A 24958-nucleotide genomic window follows, 5' to 3' on the forward strand; every position below is an offset into this window, starting at 1 on the left:
AGCCTCAGATATTATTATTATTAGTGATATTGAGTAGCGCTTGAACGAATGGATAGCCTAGACCGTTAACTGAATCCGTACGTTAGAAACGAGAGTGAAGCCCTTATTGTCGCTGCCTTATTTCTGTGATGTTCAGTGTCATGCCAAGCATTTGATTTATCATGTTTGAATGGGTGATCATCGTGCTCAATATCCTCATAAAGCATCTGGCAAGTACCCGAGACCAAACATTCGTTTGCTAACGCCACATGCTCCCGTCATGCATTTTCTTTACAGTCTTGAGCGTTATGATATGTTTATTTAACTATGCTTTTAATTTCTATTTTAAATAACGAAAGAAGAGGTTTCATATTTTTTGACGCCATCATTAATGCGACCTTGTATGAATAACTTAACTAAGAAACTAAGGTCATAACGCTACCTTTCTTCAGCTTTTTCTTTTCGAGAAATGCAGTGCAATTGCGGAGTATACCGATAGAGCACCCATATCACCATAGCCGCGAGGTTCTTGCCTCGAACCCAATAGATATGAGAAGCCCCGTTTACTTACGCTGCCGAGGAGTTGGTGTGATGTAACAGGATGTACTGACATAACCGGATTCATGGCTTCAGCCTCGAATCCGGTTAGGCTGCTCGGAAAGAAAAACACCATAACCTTGCTCTCCTAGTTCATAAGTTATTCTAATAGGCCACATTAAAGGTGGCGTCAGTGAAAAATATTTTTTTGAACACTGAGCATTCCTGAAAAATACTATTCAATGAACAATATTTGTAGGCTTGCATTCCATGAGAGCCCTCTCTTGACGCGTACGGAAGAACATTGCTAACTTAAGAATTCGTGCTCTTTTAGATGCTCCTCCTTACCTGGAGAGTACAAACTCGCACTATGCTTCGTTCAAGTCTTCTGAACAATATCCGGAATCATCGCACTACTCGTTATATGTGGCGCTGTCACGGTGTACCTGTGTAGGGGTCGCTCTTGACTCATGGAACAGAGGCGGCATACAGGATGCGAAGAATGGAAACAAAAAAGGACCTTGAAAGTCTTCAAAGAGAAAAGAACTCTGAAGAAGTTGGTTGATAACGCAGTGGACAATGCTTCGATATTCGGAGTCCTAGCCGGCTGCCTGGAGACAAAAACATGCCGGGGCAAATATTTGCAACACGATGAGGCGTTTGTCTGCAGCGATGTAAGTCCGGAAACTAATGAGCACGTTCAAAAAGACCAACGAGACCCGTGGAAGGTGTCCATCTTTAAAGACCCTGTATTTTAAAGCTGATAACAGTATTGTCAGCGGTTGATATAAGCAAGATACGTTTAAAATATTGGTGGATAAAAAGCAGGGAGGAGATGCCTAGAACTGGAGTCGTTACAGGCGTAACTGACAGTGCACTGTATGTAGCAATGGAGGGTTGTATGAAGAAGCCAAAAATCAGAAAAAGATAGCCTGAATGCTAGACTGAAATAGATGAAATAACACCTAATCATAACAAACAGGCTAAATGACAACTTGTCGCTGCCCCGTTTCCGCGAGGATGCCAATAAAAATCATCGTCGTAGTCATAATCCAACGAGCCGGATAATTTCAAATTTCACCATTCCACCGGCATAGCGAATCACTACATAATTTCCTCGATTGCAGAGGCCTCAGAGGGAGCAGATTCTGAGCAGAGAAGCGCGCGCAGTTTTTTGAAAAAATTTTTTGTGCCATTCATTGACGTGTGCAGTGATCGGTAACGCTATCTAGGTTAAATCTTATTCCTGTTTTTATGCTGTTACGTTTGATATGAATATAGAAAGTGTTAGTATTGTAGGGCTTTTCTTTATCGGTAACAACTGCTGCATAACTTCACTGAGGCAGATTCTGACAGTGTATGTAAAGACGTTTTCTTTATCGCTAACAGAATTTTAAAAATAGCCCATGGCATGTGGCAAAATTTTACTTCGTGGTGTGGATTACTTTCGGAAACGGACATAGTTTGTCATTTCGCGCCACAGGTAACAGCGCCTGCCTACGAAAGTGCTGCACTAGCTGCACTATTATAATCCTATCTCAATCACCACTCGTGGTAGCTTAGCACGTCAGGTGTCGCGCTGCTATGCTCAAGGCGGCTATTCCCGGCCACGGCGGCCGCCGCATTTCTATGGCGGCGATATGCAGAGAACACCTGTGTACTTGGATTTAGGTGCACGTTAAAGAACCCCAGCTGGCCGAAATTACTCCGGAGTCCACCGCTACGGCGTGCCTCATAATCATATCGTGGTTGTGGCACGTAAAAGTGCCGCGGTTATTGTAACCCTATCTCGACGTTATGTTGCCAGCTACAGCCGCCCTATCAAAGGTGTAGTCTGTGTGATTTTTCTTTTTGTTTTTTAGGCCCGTCGATGCCGTCATTTATTTTCTGTGGATTTTCTTCGGAAAAAAAAGGGGTGCTCGTTCTGGCGTTCCCTACTTTCATTTCAGCCTTGCAGACAAGAGGTCATGCCCGCCTCTTGTGATGCATACATCGTCACTCTCAATGTTGGCTCTTTTACAGCGAAAGCTGTGAAAGAGCCAACGTTGTGTTTTGGAGAGCACAATAGCCGTTTTTGGTGCCTTAGTTGCCCGCCGCCGCCGGTGTCCGTAACCCCTATCGCGCAAAATTAAAAAAAAAATATTCAGGATCGGATTTGAACCCGGCCCCTTTACGTGGAAGTCGAGTATTCTACCCCAGAGCCACGTCGGTGCTCGAAACTCTTTTGCAAAAAGACCCTACACAGGCGTCATGTCGGGCAAGGAATCGCGTTAACATATCTAATATAACGTGGTAGAAGAGTGCAATAACAACCAGGCGTCACACAACGTGAATTGCGCAACAAGTGTGTGGTCTAAAGCGTTCCTCCCACTACAAAGCACTCAGCCATAATTCACAGTCATCAGCCTCAGCATCAACAAAGTGCATGCACATAATGCCTTACAGATGTGTAGTGGGTACCTCGCTTCTCCGCGCAGAATGACGAATAATGGCATAGTGATTGGTTCCCTACTTCACAAAAATTATGATTTATGGCGTAGTGGATACCCTGCAAGTGTAACTTGTATTAGTTGCCCCAAAAAGAGTTGGCAACGGGCTCTAGAAAGACCGCTCTTCCAGCTTTCGCTGTGACGGTGCTGCGTGTTCCGCGCACGCCTGGCGTTTCTTTTTTTCACCTCTCCTGTGTTTCTTTTATTTCCCTCTTTGCACAAAACGTTGCACATGTAACAGTAACAGTTCCCTGCGTATATATGAGCGTTTACGCTGCCGTTGCAGAGAGCGGATGCGAAAGCCTACTGCCCGTGCTGAACGCTGCACTTGAATGTTCGGCCGATGTCAATGCACTGGGCATGCGACCCGTTGGCACCATCTGCAGGCACGTCTGCGACAAGGGCTACGAGGTCTCGCCAAGTCAAGTACCATTGGCTCAAGTCACTTGTCTCGCCAACGGACAGTGGGACCACCAAGATCAACCACAGTGTGTCAGTGAGTCTGCGCTTTTGTATTCCACCATCAAAACAGAACCGTTCTGCGTGAACAGGTGAATAGCCTTTTTTTTCTTGTTGTTGTTAATGCTTAGAATTTCATTGACTATAAACGTCAACGTCATTTATCATTGTTTATCAGCCTAATTGTGACTGTTCTGCTGAAAGCAGAAAATACTTTAAAAAAGCAGTTTCATCTCAAGGGCGAAGCAATGAATGCGATAGCAACAAATTGTAATATTATACGAAGTGAGGCTGGCAGCTAACTCTTTTGGATCCGATCTCGCGTAACTCTACAAAACGCTGCTGTAAGCGAATACGGCCGCTCCTGGGAGAGATGCTCTTTCCGCACAGTCTCTTCGAGTGGAGAGCACAGCACTTAGGGTACACGAGCCGCCCGCTGATGCCTGCCGAGATAGCGCACGCGCCAGCGATCACAACCGCGCCCTTAAAATCAAAGTTCACAGTTGCTGCTCGAGGGACACCTCTCCCCCCGCCCGGGCGTTCCTTTATGCTCCTTCAAGACGGGCGGGGCGTTTCCTCTCTGCTTGATCAGCAATCGACGGCAGGCCTCGCATGCGGGGTGATGTTATCGCGTGCGCCCTCCGTGCAACAGAGATCGGTGGGCTCGTTTCATCTCTGCGTCAGCCGCATTCGTCGCCCTCGCTCACGCGCTTTTACCCGCGGGTAAAAGATACGATGCGTGGGGGATGTTGTCGATTTGAACTTTATACAGAACATAACGGTGATGCCGACGGCCAAAACCCGTCGAGTGTCCATATCGCAACAAAAATAAAACATATCTTGGCGTGCGACGCCTGCACCGGGTGCTCTCCTGGTGAGCAGATTCCAACGTCAAAGGCCGTCGGTTAGCGCGTCGGAGCGACAGCGCGCTACCGCGTGCGCGCTTGCGGCGGAGCGCGTGCTATTGTGGTGATGGCGTTTCCACTGAGTCGAGCGTGGAACATTGAAATCGTCATGCCGCAAGCTTGGTACACAACAATATTATGTCGCGCAGTGCTACAGCAGCCTTGAAAGCATGAAACACCGAGACGAGCTTGTGAAACTACACATTCACGAGAAATTCAGACAAGACAAGCGCAGAGGTCTGCGTTGAGCAAATCGTGGCTTTTTCTTGCGCGCCTTCTTTTTATCATTGTCGTTTGGTAGATCGATCGAGTGACCCTTAAGTGCACGAGAAGGGGAATTGTTCGAGGGGATTGTTTCTTTGTTAGACAGAGCCAAACGAATCCAACAGACAGTTAGTCAAAGGAAATCATAGGGGACATTATGACCTATATTTAAATGAATTAAAGCGGACGAAAAAACGCCCTTTCCACTGGTGGGGCCCAAACCCAAAACCTTGGAATTACGCGTCCGATGCTCTACCAATTGACCTACGATGGCGGGCGCATCCCCGTCCACTTCGTTTGGTATTTCTTTGCATGTAAACCCTGGGACTGTTAGCCAGCGGCACTTGTAGCCAAGGCAGCGAGTGTGAAACTATTTTTGCCAGAGCGCGTCACGTAGGTTGTGTTCTTTGCACGAGGTGTCAGCTGACCAATAAACCCTCGCATGCTACCTAAAGGCATCAAGTCTGCCGGGACGAAAGAAGGCGCCCTGCTTCGCTTTTCGGCTCCTTTTTCTTCCTCTTCTTCTGCTGTGAAATCCGTTGTGCCGAATTTGCGACCCAGGTTCGTTCTAAGTAAGCCAGGACCTTAGAAGCGTAGCTTCACCCTTTCGGGGATGGAAGCGCGGAAGCGCGAGTGTTGCTGTACTCGGTGCTCTTACGTACACCGGGGCATGTGCATTTCTCGCACCCGTAGCACCTTCCCAAGAGCCCAACAGGACGTGCTTTTGGTTAATGTTACTGCTCTTCAATTACCGCTCTCTCTGTGCGAACAAAAAGAAAAAAAAACCTTTCGCGTCGTTTCTTTTCATAAATCCATGCGATTAAGATTAATACCTGGTCTCTCCCAGAAGCTTTTAGAAGAGCTCAAGTCCCTGTGTTTGTTTTGTTTGTGTGAGCGCGCATGCGTGCTTGTGTTAGAGAGGCTGTTCTGTACGCCCAATCAGAACTGAGACATTCTTTTTTCAGTCCATGCGTAGACGACAAAGAAAATCAAACATGAATATGGAAGCATCATTTTTTCATAGATTGTAGCAACAAACAGTGCCCAGGTAACCTTAGTCATTTCTTGAGACGTGATTAACAAACAGCGTGTGAGGATATGATTTGAAGCAAGTTTATAGCGGAAGTACAAACTTGTCAAATTGTGTTAAAGTGCACGATGAATGTGCAACGTCTCTGCGTGTTGCTTATATCATCAACTTCACTTTAAGACTTCTGAAATATTTTTCTTTTCAGAGAGCGGATGTGTCAGCCCTGCCATTCTGCCCAAATCTTTGCTCAACTGTTCAGCCCATGCCAATCATGTCGGAAACTGGCCTACAGGAACGACTTGCAAGGTCACGTGTGAAGAAGGCTTTTCAGTTCCACGAAATCAACAGTCCCTCAACGAGATCGTTTGTCAAGAGGACGGAACATGGAACCAAACAGCACAGCTTGAATGTAACGGTAAGTCATTAAGGTACGTTTCTAGCAACAAGTACTTTTCTAATCAGGCGCGCTTGTTATTTTAGAGAGTGGATGCCCAGGTCCAGATCCGGTACTTGACTCTTCGCTGGAATGCTCAAACAACGCGAACCACCTTGGCCGCCACCCGACAGGCACGCTGTGTAAAATTGTGTGCAACGAGGGCCTTGGTCTTCCATCTGACATGCAGGATCTTAACCAGTTTGTTTGCCAAGAGGACGGTACATGGAACCAGACTACAACGCTTGAATGCGGCAGTAAGTAAATGTCACCTTGCTGTTTCCCCATTATTTTACATAAGTACATTGCATCTTAGGTGTCGGTTGTACAAGTCCGAACCCAGTGACTGACTCTTCGCTGGAATGTTCTACGGACGCGGACCACTTCGGCAAGTTCCCTACAGGCACAATCTGCAAGGTCGTGTGCGCCGACGGACTTGCGCTTCCATCAAGCTTGCAATCCCTTAATCAATTTGTGTGCCACGAAGACGGCACGTGGAACCAGACGGCTCAGCTCGAATGCCGCAGTGAGTACAGCAGTACATCTTCTGCTGCAAATGTGGTTGCAACTCGTGATCAGTGCGCCAAATCATGCCTGTTTAAAGGGAAAGACAAGCACTCAGAAGTCGAATTTAGATAACCCCACTAATCGAAAGATTGTATATCGTAATGGCTAAAACGAGCCCTGTTTTTCTTATCAGACGCGGATTTATATTTTTATTTTTTTATTGAAGTCACTTTGGTGCCTCACGCGGCAAAAAAGCGAAGGTGCATATGATGGCGGTTACGTGACTTTTTACTGGTGCACGCGGTTAGTGGTCTCCGTATGAGTGTTGAAATACAGCACACTTTTTTCTATTATAATCATTTCTAATTTAAAGTGTACCGATACACCTTCGTTTGTACGTGAGCAGAACAGTGGCGCCGCCTTCGTTGACGTATGATCCGATGCTCATGAACGGCAGCACGTGGCCTCCGCGATAATCGCGGAGGCCACGGGCAGCATGAAGATCAGCTGAGGTGGGACTAGCGGCACCTGTAGAGAAGTTGGAGAAGTACCACGAGACCCAGGCCCGCGAGGCGGTAAAGGGATTTCACGTGACAACGAGCGTTCGAAAAACTTATTCTACCGGCTTTTTATACTACAGAACGATTGGAAATAGCAAAAATAAGGCGGTTAACCAAGGTTCCACTCATTTTTGTGAAAGTAGAAAGTTGAGCCTAATGAGCAGTTTGCGAGGAGGGCTACCGGAATTGCTATCAATTCTCAGTGTTGCTGGAGGAGCCGCTCGTACTTTTTCAGTGGCTTCTCAAATCGAAAAATTCTTCTTACAAAATATTGGAATCAACCGCTGCAGGTTTAACTACTACTGACTACTGAGGGGGAGCTTTTCATTGCGCCGTAAAAAACTGGGTCGAGAAAAATCAGTTGTCAGTCCCTTTAAACTGACGAGTGCTGTTAGCCAGGTTCTCAGTGAATAAACATTTCTTCTGTGTCACTTATTCTCATGACCACCGTATTTTATCATTTCTACATTTATGCCTTAGATAACGGATGTCCGAGTCTGAATCCAGTGCCAGACTCTTCGCTGAACTGCTCTGCGGACGTTGACCGTTTCGGCAAGCGGCCTACAGGCACGACCTGCCAAGTAGTATGCGCCGATGGACTTGCACTTCCATTCAGCCAACAGTCTCTTAACCATTTTGTGTGTCAGGAAGATGGCACATGGAATCAAACTGCACAGCTAGAATGTCGCAGTGAGTATAACGGTGACTACACTGCCGCATGTTTGGCTACTGCTACGCTGTATCTAGCCTGCTTAAAGTGAAGGACTGCTCTTTCCCACTACATTGTGAGCAAGGCACGCACATAATGAGTAGTTTCAAAATGTCAAATGATTGTCCAGTTTGGCTTGTTCACTGCTGCTGTGCCGATTTTTATTGTTACGTATCGTATTTTAGACAGCGGATGCTCAAGCCCAGATCCAGTGCCCGGCGCCTCTCTGGAATGTTCGAAAGATGGCGAAGACCTCGGAAAATGGCCCTCAGGCACAACGTGCAATGTAGTATGTGCCGATGGGCTTGCACTTCCGCTGAGTCTGCAGTCCTTTAGCTCATTTGTTTGTCTGGAAACTGGAACGTGGAACCAATCAGGGCAGTTGGAATGCCGCGGTGAGTACCCGAAATATATATCTTGATGCCCCATGGATTGTGTTGCATCTTAGTTATGTATTCGTTGCATATAATTTGCATTGCTTTTTAGAGAGTGGAGAGAGAGAGCGAATAAGCGTCTTTATTTTAGAGACTGGATGCGCTCATCCGGATCCGGTGCCCAACTCTTCACTGGAGTGCTCCAACGACGCCAACCATCTAGGCAATCGACCATCCGGCACGCTTTGTGAAGTACGCTGCAATGAAGGATTTACGCTTCCTTTAGGCCTTCAATCTGCTAGCCGGTTTGTTTGCCAAGAGGACGGCATGTGGAACCAGACAGCTCAGCTAGAATGCCTGAGTGAGTGATTGTGAAAGATTCGCCCAAAAAGTGTGTGATTGTATGTGCATTTCGTTTTAGAGAGCGGATGTGCGAATCTGGATCTGGCACCCTACTCTTCGCTTGAGTGTTCGAACGAAGCCAACAGCCTCGGCAATCGACCTGCTGGTACAGTTTGCAAAGTTGCGTGCTTCAAGGGATTTACACTTCCATCGAACCAGCTGTCCTTTAGCGAATTTGTTTGTCAAGGGGACGGCACGTGGGACCACGATACGCATTTACAATGTCACAGTGAGTACACAGGCGAACCTGTGAATACTAAAAGCATTCGGTATCATACTTTTCCTTCTGGCACCAACCTCTGTGCCGGTGCGTTTTAACAAGGAGCCTGACGTTGCAGGAGTGACTTGTGATAACCCAGAGAACATAGCCAATGCTGTTTTGGAGTGTTCTAATGGCACCAGTGAAGACGGAAAGTGGGCTATGGGCACGCTGTGTCGATATGTTTGCAACGAAGGATATGCTCTTCCGAAAATGCAAGATGGGCTTAACTCTTTTGTCTGTCGCGAAGACGGCACGTGGAGCATGACCGATCAGTTGCTCTGTGAAGGCGAGTTCACTTTACTAGTAGTTTCCATTTAAATAGCCTTGCATCAAAATCGCATCCTTTTTTATTAAGAGCATTGCGTGTTACCTTTCTCCTTCCAACAGAAGCGGGCTGTAAAAGTCCGACGCAAGTGGAAGACTCCGTACTCAACTGCACGTCGGAGGCCAACAGTTTAGGGAGATGGCCAGCAGGCACGATGTGCTCATATGATTGCATAGAAGGATATGACCTCGCGAAGAGCCAACTTCCTTTCAACCGCATTGTGTGTCACGACGATGGCACATGGAACCATACTGAAGAACTACGCTGTCAAAGTACGTATTTGTGCTAGAGGCTAGCAGCTGTCCTTTATTATAAATACGAAAAATACGACGTCATAATTTCGTTTAGTTAATTGGATGGCTGTGTTTCAACGTGTTTTAAAAACGTATCGCATCTTACGCCCAAGTTTAAGACGCTTCTACGTGTTTTGATATTTCTCTTCACCAGAAACTGGCTGCGAGGATCCTTCTGCTGTCCAGTTCTCTATGGTGAACTGTTCAGGAAGCGTTAATACAGTCGGACGGTGGCCTGTGGGGACTGAGTGCTCACATGTCTGCGACGAAGGATACGCAGTTGCTCACCATGAAACTCATCTTAATTTATTTATTTGCCTCGATGACGGTACCTGGAATCAAACCGAGGGTCTTCACTGTCGTGGTAAGCGTAAAAAAGTATGTTACTTCCAATATGCCTAAAAATAACCGCAAGGAAGCCGACTGTCAGTCAAGATTTGATGGTCTGAAATATACGTTTTACATTTTCCGCTAGCGGATGACTTCACTTACATGAAGCCACACTTCTCATTTTTTTTCGCATTAATGCAATCAGTCCCGCAATAATTCTAATTTATTCCAGGACATATCAGTTTCTGCCGTGACAAACACGGCTGCCTTTTCCTTCTTTCAGAAACCGGTTGCGAAGAACCAGGAAAAGTGCCGCACTCGGCTATCAACTGCTCCTCCGATTTCAATGTTTTAGGAAAGCGGCCATTTGGTACGGTGTGTTCATACGTGTGCAATGAAGGATTCGCCATATCCCAGGACCTACAGCAGCACAACCAATTCGTTTGTTCTGAAGACGGTTCTTGGAGTCAGAAGGAGGAGTTGCTATGCCTAAGTAAGCATGTTTTGCGTGATAGGGAAAAGTACGCAATTTGTGAACATCGCCAGTAAGCTGTGCATATTGCTACTACTTCTTGCATCGTGTCACGCGAATTATCATTTACTGGATCTATATGGGCACCGAAACACCCATAACGGTCATTGCTCCAGACGTGCACAGATGGCGCCAGGGCCAAAAATAATAGTTTAGGCAAACTTTTAAAATGAATTTGCCTTTCAGGGGAACAGACCAAAGAAGAGTTTTTTTTTTTTAATTCAAGCTGAATGGGTCATCTGCAGGAGCGTAGCCAGGAATTTTTGCGGGGAGGGGGGGAGTTCAACCATGATTTAGGTATTTTCGTGCGTGTATGAAACACTTCGGGAAAATTAGAACCGCTCCTCCCCCCCCTTGCCTATGCAGTTGTGATCTTCTGCCACTATGGTTAAATTGCTACAGCTTTCTCACTCCGAGATTGAAGTCGTATGGTTCCCTTCACCGTCGCGATGGTAGTGTCAGCGCTAACTGGGTGATGCCGTACAGCAGTGCACGTAAGCTAGCAAGTTGCCAGAACGGTGACGGCATCCGTAGCATGGTTCCACTGTGCTTCCACTGTGAGTGAAAGCTGGGACGCCACATTTAGGGCTCCTGACTCCGTTACAAATAATTCCTCGTGCGGCCTCGAGCTGAACACAAGTGGCGCTTAGGGATGGTTAAGGAAATTAAGTCATTTCGTGTATACTCAGATGGTAACAAATCTGGTAATCATTTTGCACTGCATTATCCAAGTGTAAATATATAATGAAATAAGTTGCGAAGTAGAGGGAACAGCATCTTTCATTACATAGAGCAATCGGGAAGGAAATGACGAGGGCGGGACGGGCAATACAAACAAGTAAAGATGCCAACTCTGGTGTCCTGTTTGCCACTTCCCTGTTCAATCGTTTCACAGTTATATTTTCGTTCGCAAGTTTCGTTCATAATGATCCTAAATTTTATTCAAATGGCGGAAACTGCTCATCGAAAGGCGGCATGTCACGAGCTGCCTCTCGGGCTTCTTGGAGGTGTCACTTGTAGGCACAGTCAACAACGCTAAGCAGGTAGATCAGCTGGATGATGAGGTTGGCCCGATGTCAATTGCTCAGTTCCTGGCCGAAGCTCATGACACTCCTAGGAGGAATGAGGGTTTAGACAGCCTATTTCACTTTCTTTCAACACATTTTTCTTGTTTTTGTCGTTCGGTACTTAGCAGTTGCATAACTAAAAATCGAAGGATTGGTACTAAGAACTTTGATATTCAGCATCGTTTTTAGTTGATTATGTGGCATTAAAACACGACAGAGCACCCAACAAAGGGGCGCATAATTTGATATGAAGTGGCAGGCCGTTAGTGTCTGGTATAGCCCCGTTGACGCAGTATATGTTTGCATTTGATTTCTACACGAAAGAGGATGTACAGTACGGCGAATATTTTGTTTATACGTAGTAGTGATTCACCAACTGCGCGTATCCACATCCATTGCTAGAAATTTTTTGCTGTAGTCGGCATGTAACCCAAATTGCCGGAGTAAAAAAAGAATATATTTTCTGATATTGTCGTTAATTGATATGTCGGGGCAACGACATGACCATTATTATGAACAAGGCTGATTGAAACTGTAAGTTGAGTCTTTGTCGTATGGTCCACTTAGCCAAAATCTTTGTGAAAACGTACTACCCGACTTCGGCATGAGCGGCGCGAAGTTACTACACACTAGCATTATTTACATTGCCCTTCTCATGTATTCGTTTTATTAAAGCTTCTTTCTGTTTCTTCCAGAAACTGGTTGTGAGAGCCCGCGCGTTGTGCATAACTCCGTCCTTCACTGCTCTCAAACTGCCAACGTAGTTGGCAACTACCCATCCGGGACAACCTGCCTGCATATCTGTGATAATGGATTCGTCATCCCACAAAGCCAAATCATGCTGAACGAATTTATTTGCCTTGATGATGGAAAGTGGAATGAGACTGGCGACCTGCAGTGTGTCAGTAAGTACTCTTATCATAGCCAACAATAAGTGCTTTCATGCATGTAATTGCTATGTGTATATCTGTCATAATACCTTTTCGTCCAGCCGAACGCACTATTATGCGATACAATACGACGACTATAGGTCAGAAAAAAATCTAAATTTTAACGCAGAAGCATCTGGTTACTCGGTTACAAACGCCTTACTTTGGACCTGTGTAAGGGAAGCGATACGCAAATATAAATCAATGTGTTTTAGCTTGGTACAGTCCAAGTACATATGGACGTGTTACGAGAATGTTCGTGAAAGGCGTAGCGGCTATGATCACATATATACGGTGATTCTGAAATTGAATGGCCATGTACTTTTGTAATTGGTGCGTTGGCAGAGCATACGGTAGGGATAAGGATTATTTCGGCGTCTAACACAGTGCAAAATAAAAATAATGTGCACGACCTTCATTTCGTGCCAAAGACTGAAGATGCGCTCTCAAAGCAGTTTTTTATTTCTCCTCAGCTAATGGTTTAATATAACTGATGTAGCCACTTGATTCCTTCGTTCATGTCATTAACTTGTTAAGTGTTAGATAAGAGGGTCATTGTTTTTCGTAGAGAGCAATTCCTAAAGAGACGGGTCATAGTTGCGCATCACGTCCTGTGGAAAAGACGTTCGTGTGGCGTTTTGTTGTTTGCGTGTCCGTGCATGCGAAAATGGGCTTACGCGGCCATATTTGTCGCACAGAGCTTCGAGATCCCCAGCTCTCCCAGGGCTGCAAGGACGAAGTGGTGGTCGTGGACGGACGTAATGTGTCGTTTCCAGTCGTTGTCGAAGCCCCAACGTTCGAAGCGTTCAACGGCACCAACGCTGTTGTTAACTGTACCGCCACACAAGTGACAACGTACGGTACGCACATCATCGTTTGCGACGGTGTCGACTCGGAGCTTCAGTCAACGTCCTCTTGCACGTACAACGTTACAGCACTTGGTAAGTCTATTCTGTTAGCTGCATTGATAATGCAGCTCGATAAATAGAGGCGCTACAGACCGAACAAGTGTTGGCGCTGTCGTTGAATTTTTGGAGCTCGGATGCTTCGTAAGGTGTTAAGGGAGTTGAGGTGACGTTAAACCCAGTGTTTCCTTAACTCTTTACAATAACAGTGCCACGCAATTGCTCCACATTTGTTCATAATGGTAGGAACGCTAAGTTTGTGGTAAAACACTCAGGTGACTAGCTTAATTAGAAGTGCTGTAAATAATTACTGAACTTGCATTGTTCTTATACGTTATACTAATTTCGTAGTGTGTTTTTCTTGGCACCCAGCGTGCTCTAAACAAGGTACGTCTTCTATTAAAATTAGGGACAGTTTATGGAATAGGTGGACGTTCCATTCCGCGTCACGGCGGCCGCGTTTAGGTGGGGTCGAAATGCAACGACGCTCGTGCACTTCGATTTAGGTGCACTGTCAAGAAAAGTAAATTTCTCCACTACCACATGCCTCGTACTCTGGTTTTGGCGCGTCTTATCTAATCTCGAATGTGTAGATGAAGTGCTAAGTGCATCAGCTAAGTGCGGCAGGAAATTACGTATGCAAGGAATAAAGAATGATATAAGTAATTTCGAACAATACATAATCTGTGGGCGAACTATGCGTGCTACCTATCGAAATACACGAAATAAACAGTCTGAAACTGGGAGGTTTAGGTAGATATAATGAGTAATTTCTGGCGAAGTGAGAAGTGTGTAAATGAATGCTACGTCTGTGATGAATACTACTTTTGGGAGAATATAAGTGCTCGAAAGCGTTACATGTGGACAAGGCCAAGCAGGCCAATTTTATAGCAGGCAATCATTTGAGGTAATAGGATTTTACTACCATTAACTGAAAATATCGTTGCAACTGTTTAAAAGAAACAGCCTGCTGAACATGGGGTCGCAAATGTGCAAGATCACACAAGTGTGCTATATATATATAAATGAAAACGAGAACCCGTGAAGGCCAGTACACCATGGCAGCTAATAACTAGTGCTGTTTTTTAAGAGGAAGAGGAAAAGAAGTTATCCCTGTTCTTGGGGGCCTCAAGGCTGAGAAACGTTTGCGCGTGCGTAGATATATGCATATATGTTGTGGTCGATCCTGTGATGATGTGGTCCTGTATGATGTGGGCGATCCTGTGCATGGAATACCCCCCCCCCCCTCCGTATGTGCTCATTCACTATCAAGACGTATCATGAAATATATGTAAAGACGTTGCGTAACATTTCTGCTGTTATGCACATGCATGCATAACATAGCGGCAATACATATTGCAAACGTGGTAAAACAAAAATGAAATGTTGATTGTCTACAAGGTTGTTGTAACAGAAACAGAGGATAGGGGGAGGTCATAATTCGATCAAAGGCGTGTGATACTCACGATTTATTGTTGCGCATTTTGTGAAACCTGTGTACGCATTAATAACTCGTTGCTGGGCTAGTTGGTGAGGGCTTGACATCTCGATTTTAACGCTAAAATTAGGACAAGCGCTTGTCCTGTTGTCTCTCATGTGTTTGTCTTTTTAGTGCAAAGTGAAGATCTCGTCATGTGTACGCATTTTTTTTTTCATTTTTAATTTGCCTCCCCTGAGTCACAAACAGTGGCGTACCAACTCGTTCGCGAGTGGAGGGAGCGGGGTTGTGAGCCGTAGATTATATATATATATATATATATATATATATATATATATATATATATATATATATATATATATATATATATATAACATGATTTGAACTAGGTGATTTTTTATCAGATGACTTGCTTTTCAAAACTGTTTGCTTTAAATCAAGGAAGAATTTTCACAAACAGATTGTGCAGGCTGGGCCACCGTATACCGCGACAACACAGCAGTGTTTAAGAACATTTTGGAAATATTACCGTGAAGTTTAAGAAGTGCAGCCACATTTAACCTGTTCTTCATCGGAGCATTCCATCTGCAAACTTCACTGTCTCAGTTTGGCGTTGTAAATACGATGAGTATGAAGAACCTGTCATGACTAGTACCTTAAATTCTCACTTATTAAACAAAACATGTGGCTGACAAAGCAAGGTACTTCGCAGAAGTCTTCAGGACAAGCCGAGTGCCAATTTCTTTACTGTTCGAGCCCTCTAATATAAAGTCTTTCTAAAGGAAAAGCTCAAGTTCAGTCGGTTAATACTTAAGGAAACCACATTGAGCTGGTTGTGTATAGTTATAAGGTGAAGCAAAACGGAAACGCGAGCTAGTTGGTACTGATTCATAATGGTGTAATAGTAGCGCAAAAAAGACGAAGACAATAAAGTGAACACCACAAGGTTATAAGGTTGTAAATGACTAGGAATTTATAGACTAGGTGTCGTTCCTTGCCCTCCTACTTTTCCAAGCTTGGGTGGGGGGTGGACGGAAAAGCGGTGAAGTGTCCCTTTACTCCTCCCCTCCGGTTTCTCCAAGTAAATAGCCTACGTAAACTGCGTAAGCTCAAATTTTCTTTGATAAATGTTTCTTTGATAAATTATAGCGTTAAACTACCCCGTATTGTTTCCTTCCGTATAGGTTGCTAGCTGTTGATGATTAGTAGAAATTTTCTGGGTCATGCTCACAGCACCTGCTCGTAAAACGACGCAACAAATAATGCGTAAGTGATCCGCCGCGTAATTACCACGCACTCATTACTACGTAAAAAATAACAATAATGAACTATTTTCAATATGGCGTATTGTTTGTCATTGGTTCTTCGCTATTCGTCAAAAATTTTCAATGTGCCATAAAATCGCCTCCTTGTTACGCGACGTCACAACTCTGCGAAAACTCGCGGCGTTAAAATGAAATGTGCACAATAAACAACACATTACTGTGCTGAACAATAACTCATTTTCTTTTTTCGGAATAACCAGAGAGTGTCTCTTTCTGAGCGTTATATAAGAAGGCTGCCCGCCAATCACATTGGCCGCGGCTGCTTATAGCAGCGGGTGACATGGATTCATATGTGTATAATATACTTTCAGTTGTAGTATAACGATGCTGAGCTGTTTTTGTGCGTGTAAAACTCTCTGTGAACTCATCGTTGCTGACGAAGAGGTAGAGAGAGAAATAAACATTATTAGGAACAGACACAATCCTTCGCTGGTGGGCAGCCTTCTTAGTCCAGAAAACCGTGGACGCTGATCATCTCCCTGGTGAGGCAGATCAAGTAACGGGGCAAACTTGAAAGCTGGGCTTCTCAATGTGCTCGAGTCCACTGCCTTGTTACAAGCCGCCACGATCGCTGCAGGCTACCATATGATAAGCCAAGGGAAGCAGGCTAATCGGACACAAAAGTGGGAATCTATTTTAGCTGTCCTGGCTAGGCACAAAGAAAGTACTGGACACTACTGCACACTCATCAACTCACAGCAGCTTGGATATGGAGCGGTGGCGATGCTATTCGTTGTCAAAGAATGAAACTGGATTTCCTGAGAAAGGAGAGCGTTTGATCAGACCATAAAACGTTTACTAGTTCCCGCCCATATCTGCGTCTCCGATTACTTAAATTTCAGGCCAGGCAGAACAAAACAAAATCATGACAGATTGCTGTGATGTTGCGGCTGAGCGACAGCCTCCTCTGCAATGCTCGAGCGCAAGGCGCGCAAGCGTGGAATGGGCCGCCCGCACCGCAGAGAGCCTACAGTGCGTGATCATGACACACGGAGGACTGTCGTCACAGTGGGGGGGGGGCGGCTAGAGCCCTCCTTGCCCCCCCCCCCCCGGTAGATACGCCTATAGTCACAAATCTACTGCCGTTACAAGTTTGTGGACCATCATTATTTTATTTTTGCGTTTTCAATATGTATTGCTGCTCTGTTATGCATGCATGCACATTACAGCAGAAATGTGGCGCATGTCTGTCCATATATTTCATGGTACATCTTGATAGTGGATAAGCGCATACGGGGGTCTTCTATGCGATGTAATACATCTTGAAGAAGCACGCATTGCTGCCACATGCATTCTCTGACGAAGCCCCTGGCGATGCAGTCGAAGTTTTCCATACTTTTTCACTGCCATGAAAGTCGAGTCGCATGTCGTCCTGTGCTTAAGGAAGAATAAAAGTTCATATAAAACTGAAAAGAAAGGCCGTAACCGACGCTGCGTCTGTAACCTGAACGTGGCAATTATTCGTGATAAATGCAGCCTCCGGATGCGCTCCGCTGCAAAGCGACCCGTACAGCCGGGTGTCCTGCTCTGCCGACCGCAATGTGACTGAGGGCCAGCTGCACCCGGTGGGTGACGTGTGCGAGTACATATGCCAGCAACACGGCTACGTCATTCCCCAGAGCAAGGTCGACTCGGCCCTCAAGGAGTGCTTGCCCAACGGCTCCTGGAGCAACGACGACTTCAATCTGTGCCAGAGTATGTACCTTTCTTTTGGGTCCATCCTCTATACTATGCTGCCAGAGCGAGACAGTCGTAGGCAACGCAATCTGAAAATAAAACTAAATCCCCCAAGTGCAGAAAGGTGTTTTTCTAACGCAGTTTTTCAAAGCTTTTGCTTTGGTGAAAACTCAAGACAGACTGGTGCGCTTTATACGTAAGGCGTAGCGTACATGGACACGCAGGACGGCGCTTTCTGAAGCGTATTTGAAGAAGTCTGTGCGATGATGAAACACAGATACGTTGAGTGCATGGCTGTTTCTGGTGGATGTTGTTTTAGCAGGTGTTATGTAGTTGCTGTGCCATGAATATTGCGGCGAATTGAAAAAAGAGTGGAAAATAGACTCGATGTCTCGTCTTTTAGAAAGAGAAATTGAACCAAGGTGCGTTAGATGGGATGACGGTGAGAAATTACAATCATAGCGTATGAAAATCAAGCGATTGGCTTTTTTTCTGGATGGATTCGATGCGTTTTATGTAACCAATTTTATAGGGGTACCATACAGTGGCGCCGTAATCAAGGATTGGCCTTACGAGAGTTTTGTTTGTTAGCAGTTTTGTTTCCTTGGGGGCTAAACGTAATGAACGGTTAAGATATCCGAGTTTTTTCAGGGCTTTGATGCAAGCAGGGCTGGGCAAAGATACTTTGAAATTGTATCGCGATACGATACAAGATACTCTTGCAAGAAGTATTTGAGATACAGATACAAGATACTCGCGGAATAATTGTATCCGATACGATACTTCCCAATTGTATCTTAAGATACTTCGATACATTTGCAAATTTGCTGTTATATATCTATATAATGAAGCAGCAAAGGCATATGCAGAAATGTGTTTACTTGAAAATTTCTTAACTGCGACCAGCTTTGTTTAATTTTAACAAAACACCTGTTTGTATCACCAGATACAAACTTTCTTGCTTCATGGCGTATTAGTTTCATTTCTGAACGACTTATTGGGATTTGTTTGGCTGCTTAACATGACAGCTCTTTAACTGCTGCGCTGTTAGTTGTTTTTGCTTGATGCTTCTGTAGTTTATTGGTGTCGCTGCTCTCCTTGGCGACTAGCTAGCTGGTTACCATCTACTTGCAAGTGCCTTCGCACGATGGCGCAAATACCGCTGTGCAGTCTCACCTTGTTCGCAAACGTATTGTTTTCGTAATACCGCATCCAACGACAGGTGTACAGCAGCAACAACGTTGGTAGCGATATTGTTTGTGACGCGTCGTGTAAAGACGATGAACTACATACTCGGCGCTCACAATTAATTGAGGACATAAAACTGCAGTGATTTTTCATATTTTACCTATCTGCTGGCGTAAAGCGTTCGTTAGCAACATATTCACTAACGTGCAATCTTTTACCATTTGTTGTCCGAGAGAACCTGAGCCGCCAGGAAACGTCTCAGACGTATTCTAGCGGCGCAAAACGCCGCGGCTTATCACTGCTATTCACACTATTGCCACTTCTAGCTCTGCTTACCTGCGGATAAGAATACTTTAAGGTGACCTTAAAAAAAGGAAAGCAAATATATTTAAGTCAAATAGCAAGGAGATTCCGTATTAAACAATCAAAGTGAATATGTATACAGGGTGTTTCACGTAAGTAGAACCCAATACGGTACGGTACGAAGAACTTTATTAAAAGATCCGGAGAAGTGCCACCCCTTAGGGTGACACCGCGGGCCGCTCCCACGTGGGGACAGTTAGACCTAGCCTAACCGCCGCATCGCAGGCTCTCTGGACAGCCCAAAGTTGATGCTGATATTCCGAGCTCTTGAGGGCCGAGCTCCATTTATGCTCTGTGAGGTCCTTATCCCCACGTAACGAGGGGCACCGCCAAAGCATGTGCTCTAAATCGCACGTTCCCCCGCAGCCAGGGCATTGCGAGCTGAAGTCACTTGGGAATAGACAGTGCATGAAAGCAAGATTGGGATAAGAATTAGTTTGTAGCATCCTAAGGGTCATCGCCTGTGGTCTCGTGAGCTTTTTGTGTGGTGGAGGAAAGACTCTTCTTTCCAGATAAAAATGCTTCGTGAATTCATTAAATGTGAATAAAGTGTCTCGGAACTCTTGAACCCTGCTCTGTGACAAGGCTTCTCCTCCCGCGCGGAGAGTTAGTACGCGCGCTTGGGAGTGGGCGATGTCGTTGAGGTTGGTGAGCGAGTCCAAAGTTTACCTTGGTGTGCCGGGAACCAAATGATTGTGTGCATAGTTATGGTCCGGTTCTTAAGAACGTCATGTGCCTCTTTCGCTATGGAGCCCGAGGCAAACGCCCTGACTGCCGATCTAGAATCCGAGTAGATTTGCGTCCTCTTATCATCCAAGAGTGCCAAAGCAATAGCAACCTGCTCCGCTTTAGAAGAAGTGGTCCCAGTCAGGGAGGCCGACGAGATTATTTCACCTGTGTTATCTATTGCGACCACGGCATAGTGAGATGAGCGACCATATTGTGCCGCATCTACGAAGCAGACCGATTGAGGATCATCCTTGATCTTCTTCAGGATCGCAATCGCTCTTGCTCTACGCCTTCCCTCATTGTGCTGCGGATGCATATTGCGAGGGATCGGTGCGACAAGAATATTTTCGCTTTGCTCCTCGATGATTGGATGGCTTCTCTCCTCTGCCAGCACTGGATTGAGGCCCAGAATGGCTAAGATTCTTCTCCCTGCCAAAGAGCAGGATAGTCGAGCAAGCTGGGCTGATTCTTGTGCTTCGATGATTTCATCCAGCGTATTGTGCACGCCTAATTGAGAAAGGCGTTCTGTGCTAGCCGTCATAGGAATGCCTAGCACCCTTTTGATGCTTTTCCGAATGAGGGTGTTAAGCTTCTTTTTCTCGAAGTTGTGCCAGGTGTGCATGGCCGCTACGTAGATGATGTGGCTCATGAGGAAGGCATGGAAAATCCGGAGTAAATTGTCTTCTTTCAGGCCTCCTCTTCTATTAGACACCCTAGTAATGAGTCTGATGACCATTTCCGTTTTCTTTGTAATCCTATCTAACGTAAGCCTATTGGATCCATTGGATTCGATAACCATGCCCAACATGCGTATGGACTCGACTCTAGGAATGAGGTTTCCATCACGTGTGGTTAGCCTGATATCGACATCTGCGAGTGGCTTCCATCCCCTGGGCTTGGGACCTCGTCTGATTGGTCTATAAAGGAGTAACTCGGACTTACTGGGGGAACATTTTAGTCCCGTGTTTTCCAGGTATGATTCAACCTCATTGACTGCCGATTGGAGACTCGCCTCAACATCTCCTTCACATCCCTTGGTGCACCATATAGTTATGTCATCTGCATAGATTGTATGACTAACACCGTCTATAGCAGATAGCTTTTCCGAGAGACCTCTCATTGCTATGTTAAACAATAGCGGTGAAACGACCGCTCCCTGCGGTGTTCCTCTAGGGCCAAGCTCGAAAGCCTCTGTTGTTAGGTCTCCGATTTTAAGTGTCGCTTTCCGCCCCTTGAGAAAGGAGCTGATGTAACCGTGAAAGGATGCGCCCAAATTGAGGTCCGATATGGCATTCAGAATGTGTGCGTGAGACACGTTGTCAAAAGCTTTTTCCAAATCTAAACCCAGAATAGCCCGGAGGTCTCTGGTTGGGTTGTCTATTATTTGACACTTGATGAGCTTCATCGCATCCTGCGTCGACAAAGCCGGATGGAAGCCAACCATGTTGTATGGAAATAAATTGCTCTTCTCTACATGGTTCGAAATGCGTTTGTGAATGACGTGCTCTGCAACCTTCCCCACGCATGACGTGAGGGAGATGGGTCGAAGGTTTGCGAGGCCTGGGGGTTTTCCCGGCTTCGGAATGAGTATCACCGATGCGGACTTCCAGGTCTCTGGAACCAAGCCCTGCTTCCAGACCCGATTTATCTCTTCAGTGAGATACTCGATGGAGTCGTCATCCAGGTTCCTGAGAGTCCTGTTGGAAATTCCGTCCGGACCAGAGGCAGACCTACCATTTAGGCTATGTAATACTGCCCTGACTTCGCTGGTGCTGAATGGTTCGTCAAGTGTTGGATTCGGCTCGCCCTTGTACGTAGGATAGTCCGTCGGACGCACGCTACCAACCGGAAGATATCTGTTTGCCAACTTATCCGCAATGACGCCCATGGGTTCCGACCGCTTGGCTTCATGAAGGACCTTTTCTATCGCGTGCCTCTGATTAGACTTAGAATTCGTGTCATCTAGGAGGTGTTTGAGCAAGTTCCATTTTCCTCCGACTCTCATCTGACCATCTACAGAGTTACAGAGTTCGTCCCATTGCTGCTTAGCTAGTACCTGACAATGCTCTTCAATGGTCCCGTTCAGTTCTGCAATCTTTTTTCGAAGCTTCCGATTGAGCCTCTGCCCTTTCCATCGGTCGAGGAGCGACTTTTTAGCCTCCAGAAGATGCGCCAACCGGCTGTCCATCCTGTCGACTTCGAGGTCGGTCTGGATTGACTTCGTGGCTGCCTTGACGTCCTCTTTTAATTGTTCAGACCATCGGTCCAAATCAGGAGGTGAGTGTTGGGACTGCCCACGCTTTTCTCGGAGTGTTCGAAACAGGTCCCAGTCTGTGACGGTAAAGCTTCTTAGTCTTTTCGTCTCCACAAACATGCTAGTGGCTAAGATATGGTGATCGCTGCCAAGATCTGTCAATAAGTTTGACCAGGTCATCGAATCGACATTTTTGACAAATGTAAGATCCGGCACAGAGTCTCTAGAGCACGAATTGCCAATTCTAGTTGGGAAAGCCGCATCAGTGATTAAAGTGAGGTTATGATTGGCTGCACTTTGCCATAGGTCGATGCCTTTGTGGGTATTCTGCGGATATCCCCACGCCCGATGCGGCGCATTGAAGTCCCCAGCTATGATTAGAGGGGAATTCCTTGCTTTACTAGCCGCTCTGGCAATGATCGCTGCGAATCTCTGCCTGAGATCCGAAGGCGTACTGTATATATTTAGTACGAAAATGCTGTCTTTGTTTAGATTACCGGGTATAATTTCTATTAGGGAGTACTCTACTTTCCTTACGGGATCGTTAATGTTGTGAGAGATAAAAGTGCTTCTATTGGTTACAAGGGTGCTGATGCCCCTTTTCTCTTTATCGTGAATAGTGTACGCCTTGTAGCCCGGTAGTGAGACCGAGTCTGTGAGCGTTTCTTGTAGAAGAATGACATGCGGTTTTTCCTGATGCGAGCGGATGAACTGGTGAAGGACATTCCTCTTGCGCTGGAATCCCCTACAGTTCCACTGCCAAATTCTAATCGGCTTGTGGTTTGCTGCCATGATTATGGTTGAAGGCTAGCTGGTCGTAGAAGATGCCGCGAGATGCAGCCGCTGTCTGTTCGGCCGAGGCGGAACTAGTCTTGTTTCCTTTAGTAGGATCTGGGGTTTGACTCATAGAGAATACATGCTTCTCAAGCTCGTCATGTCGGAGACTCAGTGAACTGAAACCATCCACGAGGCCATCAAGCGTAGCCTTGATTGCTCCAATCGTGATGCTGAGTGACTCAATGGCGTCTTTGATTTCCGATTTGGCCTTCATAGCTGAGCTGCTACACGCTGAATCTACAATGGCTCGCTTTTTGGCGGGGCGTTCGCTAAATGCTTCTTCAACTGGGACTTCCATGGGAGCCTCATCCTCTACGTACTGAAGGGGCGCGGGAGGTTGTACCGGATTGTGTTTTGTCGCGTTCCTAAGTTCAGCGATCTCGGCTCTGAGTTGCTGCATCTCTCTTTTCAGCAGTGCATTTTCTTTCTCGAGCTGCGCTACTCTAGCATTGCTATGCTCTGGCGGTGTGCCCCCCGTTACCTTTTTGGTTTGTCCCTTGACTCGATCGGCCCAAGTGGGACCAGTGCCTTGCTCTGCCGGTTCCTGGATGCTGACGCTGAGCTTGCGGGACCGAGAACTGGAACGGCCGATGGACCTGGATCTGCTCCTGGATGGCGATATTTAAAAAAAAGAAACAAGTGGTTAACCGTCGCTGAATGAAACCAAAGGTATTTGGTTTGCCGTCATGTGGCACTCATTATGGTATGTTTTGTACTAAGCTTAACTGATTAATTAAATAAGGTCAATTATGCGACATTGCGACATTTTTAATATTCACTTTAGGGCCAACTGCGCTTCGACACATCGTACAGCGAATTCCAAAACGACCTACCCAATCTTTTTTTGGCAGCGTACATGCTGCGTTGTGAATGTTTTCGGGCTTTTAGAAAAAGCCCGCGAAATATGAAATAAAATCACGTTCGCAGACAGTTAAAAAATAAGAATAAAGCAGAGAACGTATTTTAGCAGCAGGTTATAAAAGACATATTACAATAAACAGATGGGCAAAAAACTATGCAGAGGATTAGGTAATCTATGGGATGCAAACGGAACACAGCAAAGAAAGCACTTGTGCTAACAATCAAGTTATCATTAAAAGAACTTTTCGAATAATTTAGCAGGAAGAACAAAGACACAGTACAGTCAAAATATTTCCTGTTAGATAAATGCTTGTTCTATTGCATCTAACGTCAGCACCGATAGTGGGACGCTTGTTAGAATCTCCTTTGCATGTAAGTCAATCTCATCGTACTATGTAAGTCAAGCTTGCATCCACAAGATCTTTCAAATCGCTGATGTGTGAAAGGCGCGAGACGCAAAGCAGCCCCATTCTTGCATTCTTGAGAGATTGCAACGAAGCATCACGCAAAACAAACTTCGATAGCGACAGTATAGCGGCATCAGAATTTGTGCGAAATACGCCGCATGCACTGAAGTACGCAGAGTGCAGGGTCTTTGAACAAATGTCATGACATCAACGCAACTAAAAAGAAAGAAAACATCTGGAAAAAAAAAAGGTAGGCGGCGCGTAGACGTTCGCGCGCTTGTTTTTGTCGTGATGGCGCTCGTGGCGCGATGGCGCGAGCGCCATCACGTGACTCTGCTCCAGCAATAGGGACGCTTAAACGTCATCGCCTGTGCTCGCTGGAACGCTCTGGCGGAAATATACAAGAATGTTATTGTCGTTAGTTTTATTCAGGTGGCTTAGTGGCAGCAATATCAGCTTGAGAACCGGAATTCCGGTCGACGTTTATTGTTTCGCACGGTGGTGTTTCTATAGCAGTATCTTGTATCTTAAGATACACGATACATTATTGAATGTATCGGAAATAAAGATACAGATACTCATTTTGCG

The 24958-nt window shown here is 45.7% G+C and overlaps 1 protein-coding gene across 2 annotated transcripts in view; it reads left to right on the forward strand.

Annotated features, from left to right (window-relative positions):
* The window catches only part of LOC119379341 (sushi, von Willebrand factor type A, EGF and pentraxin domain-containing protein 1), a 166821-nt gene that overhangs the window by 95992 nt on the left and 45871 nt on the right, over positions 1-24958 (forward strand). For both annotated transcript variants that reach the window (XM_037648621.2, XM_049411937.1), the window contains 15 exons: positions 3292-3501; positions 5869-6078; positions 6144-6353; positions 6413-6622; positions 7644-7853; positions 8058-8267; positions 8398-8607; positions 8668-8877; positions 8987-9196; positions 9298-9507; positions 9683-9892; positions 10142-10351; positions 12153-12362; positions 13085-13327; positions 17531-17749. In XM_037648621.2, coding sequence (XP_037504549.1) covers positions 3292-3501; positions 5869-6078; positions 6144-6353; positions 6413-6622; positions 7644-7853; positions 8058-8267; positions 8398-8607; positions 8668-8877; positions 8987-9196; positions 9298-9507; positions 9683-9892; positions 10142-10351; positions 12153-12362; positions 13085-13327; positions 17531-17749 — 3192 coding nt within the window. The remainder of the gene's footprint in view (positions 1-3291; positions 3502-5868; positions 6079-6143; positions 6354-6412; positions 6623-7643; positions 7854-8057; positions 8268-8397; positions 8608-8667; positions 8878-8986; positions 9197-9297; positions 9508-9682; positions 9893-10141; positions 10352-12152; positions 12363-13084; positions 13328-17530; positions 17750-24958) is intronic.

The sequence above is a fragment of the Rhipicephalus sanguineus genome, chromosome 1 (genome assembly GCF_013339695.2).
Source record: "Rhipicephalus sanguineus isolate Rsan-2018 chromosome 1, BIME_Rsan_1.4, whole genome shotgun sequence".
In the NCBI taxonomy this organism is placed as follows: domain Eukaryota; kingdom Metazoa; phylum Arthropoda; class Arachnida; order Ixodida; family Ixodidae; genus Rhipicephalus; species Rhipicephalus sanguineus.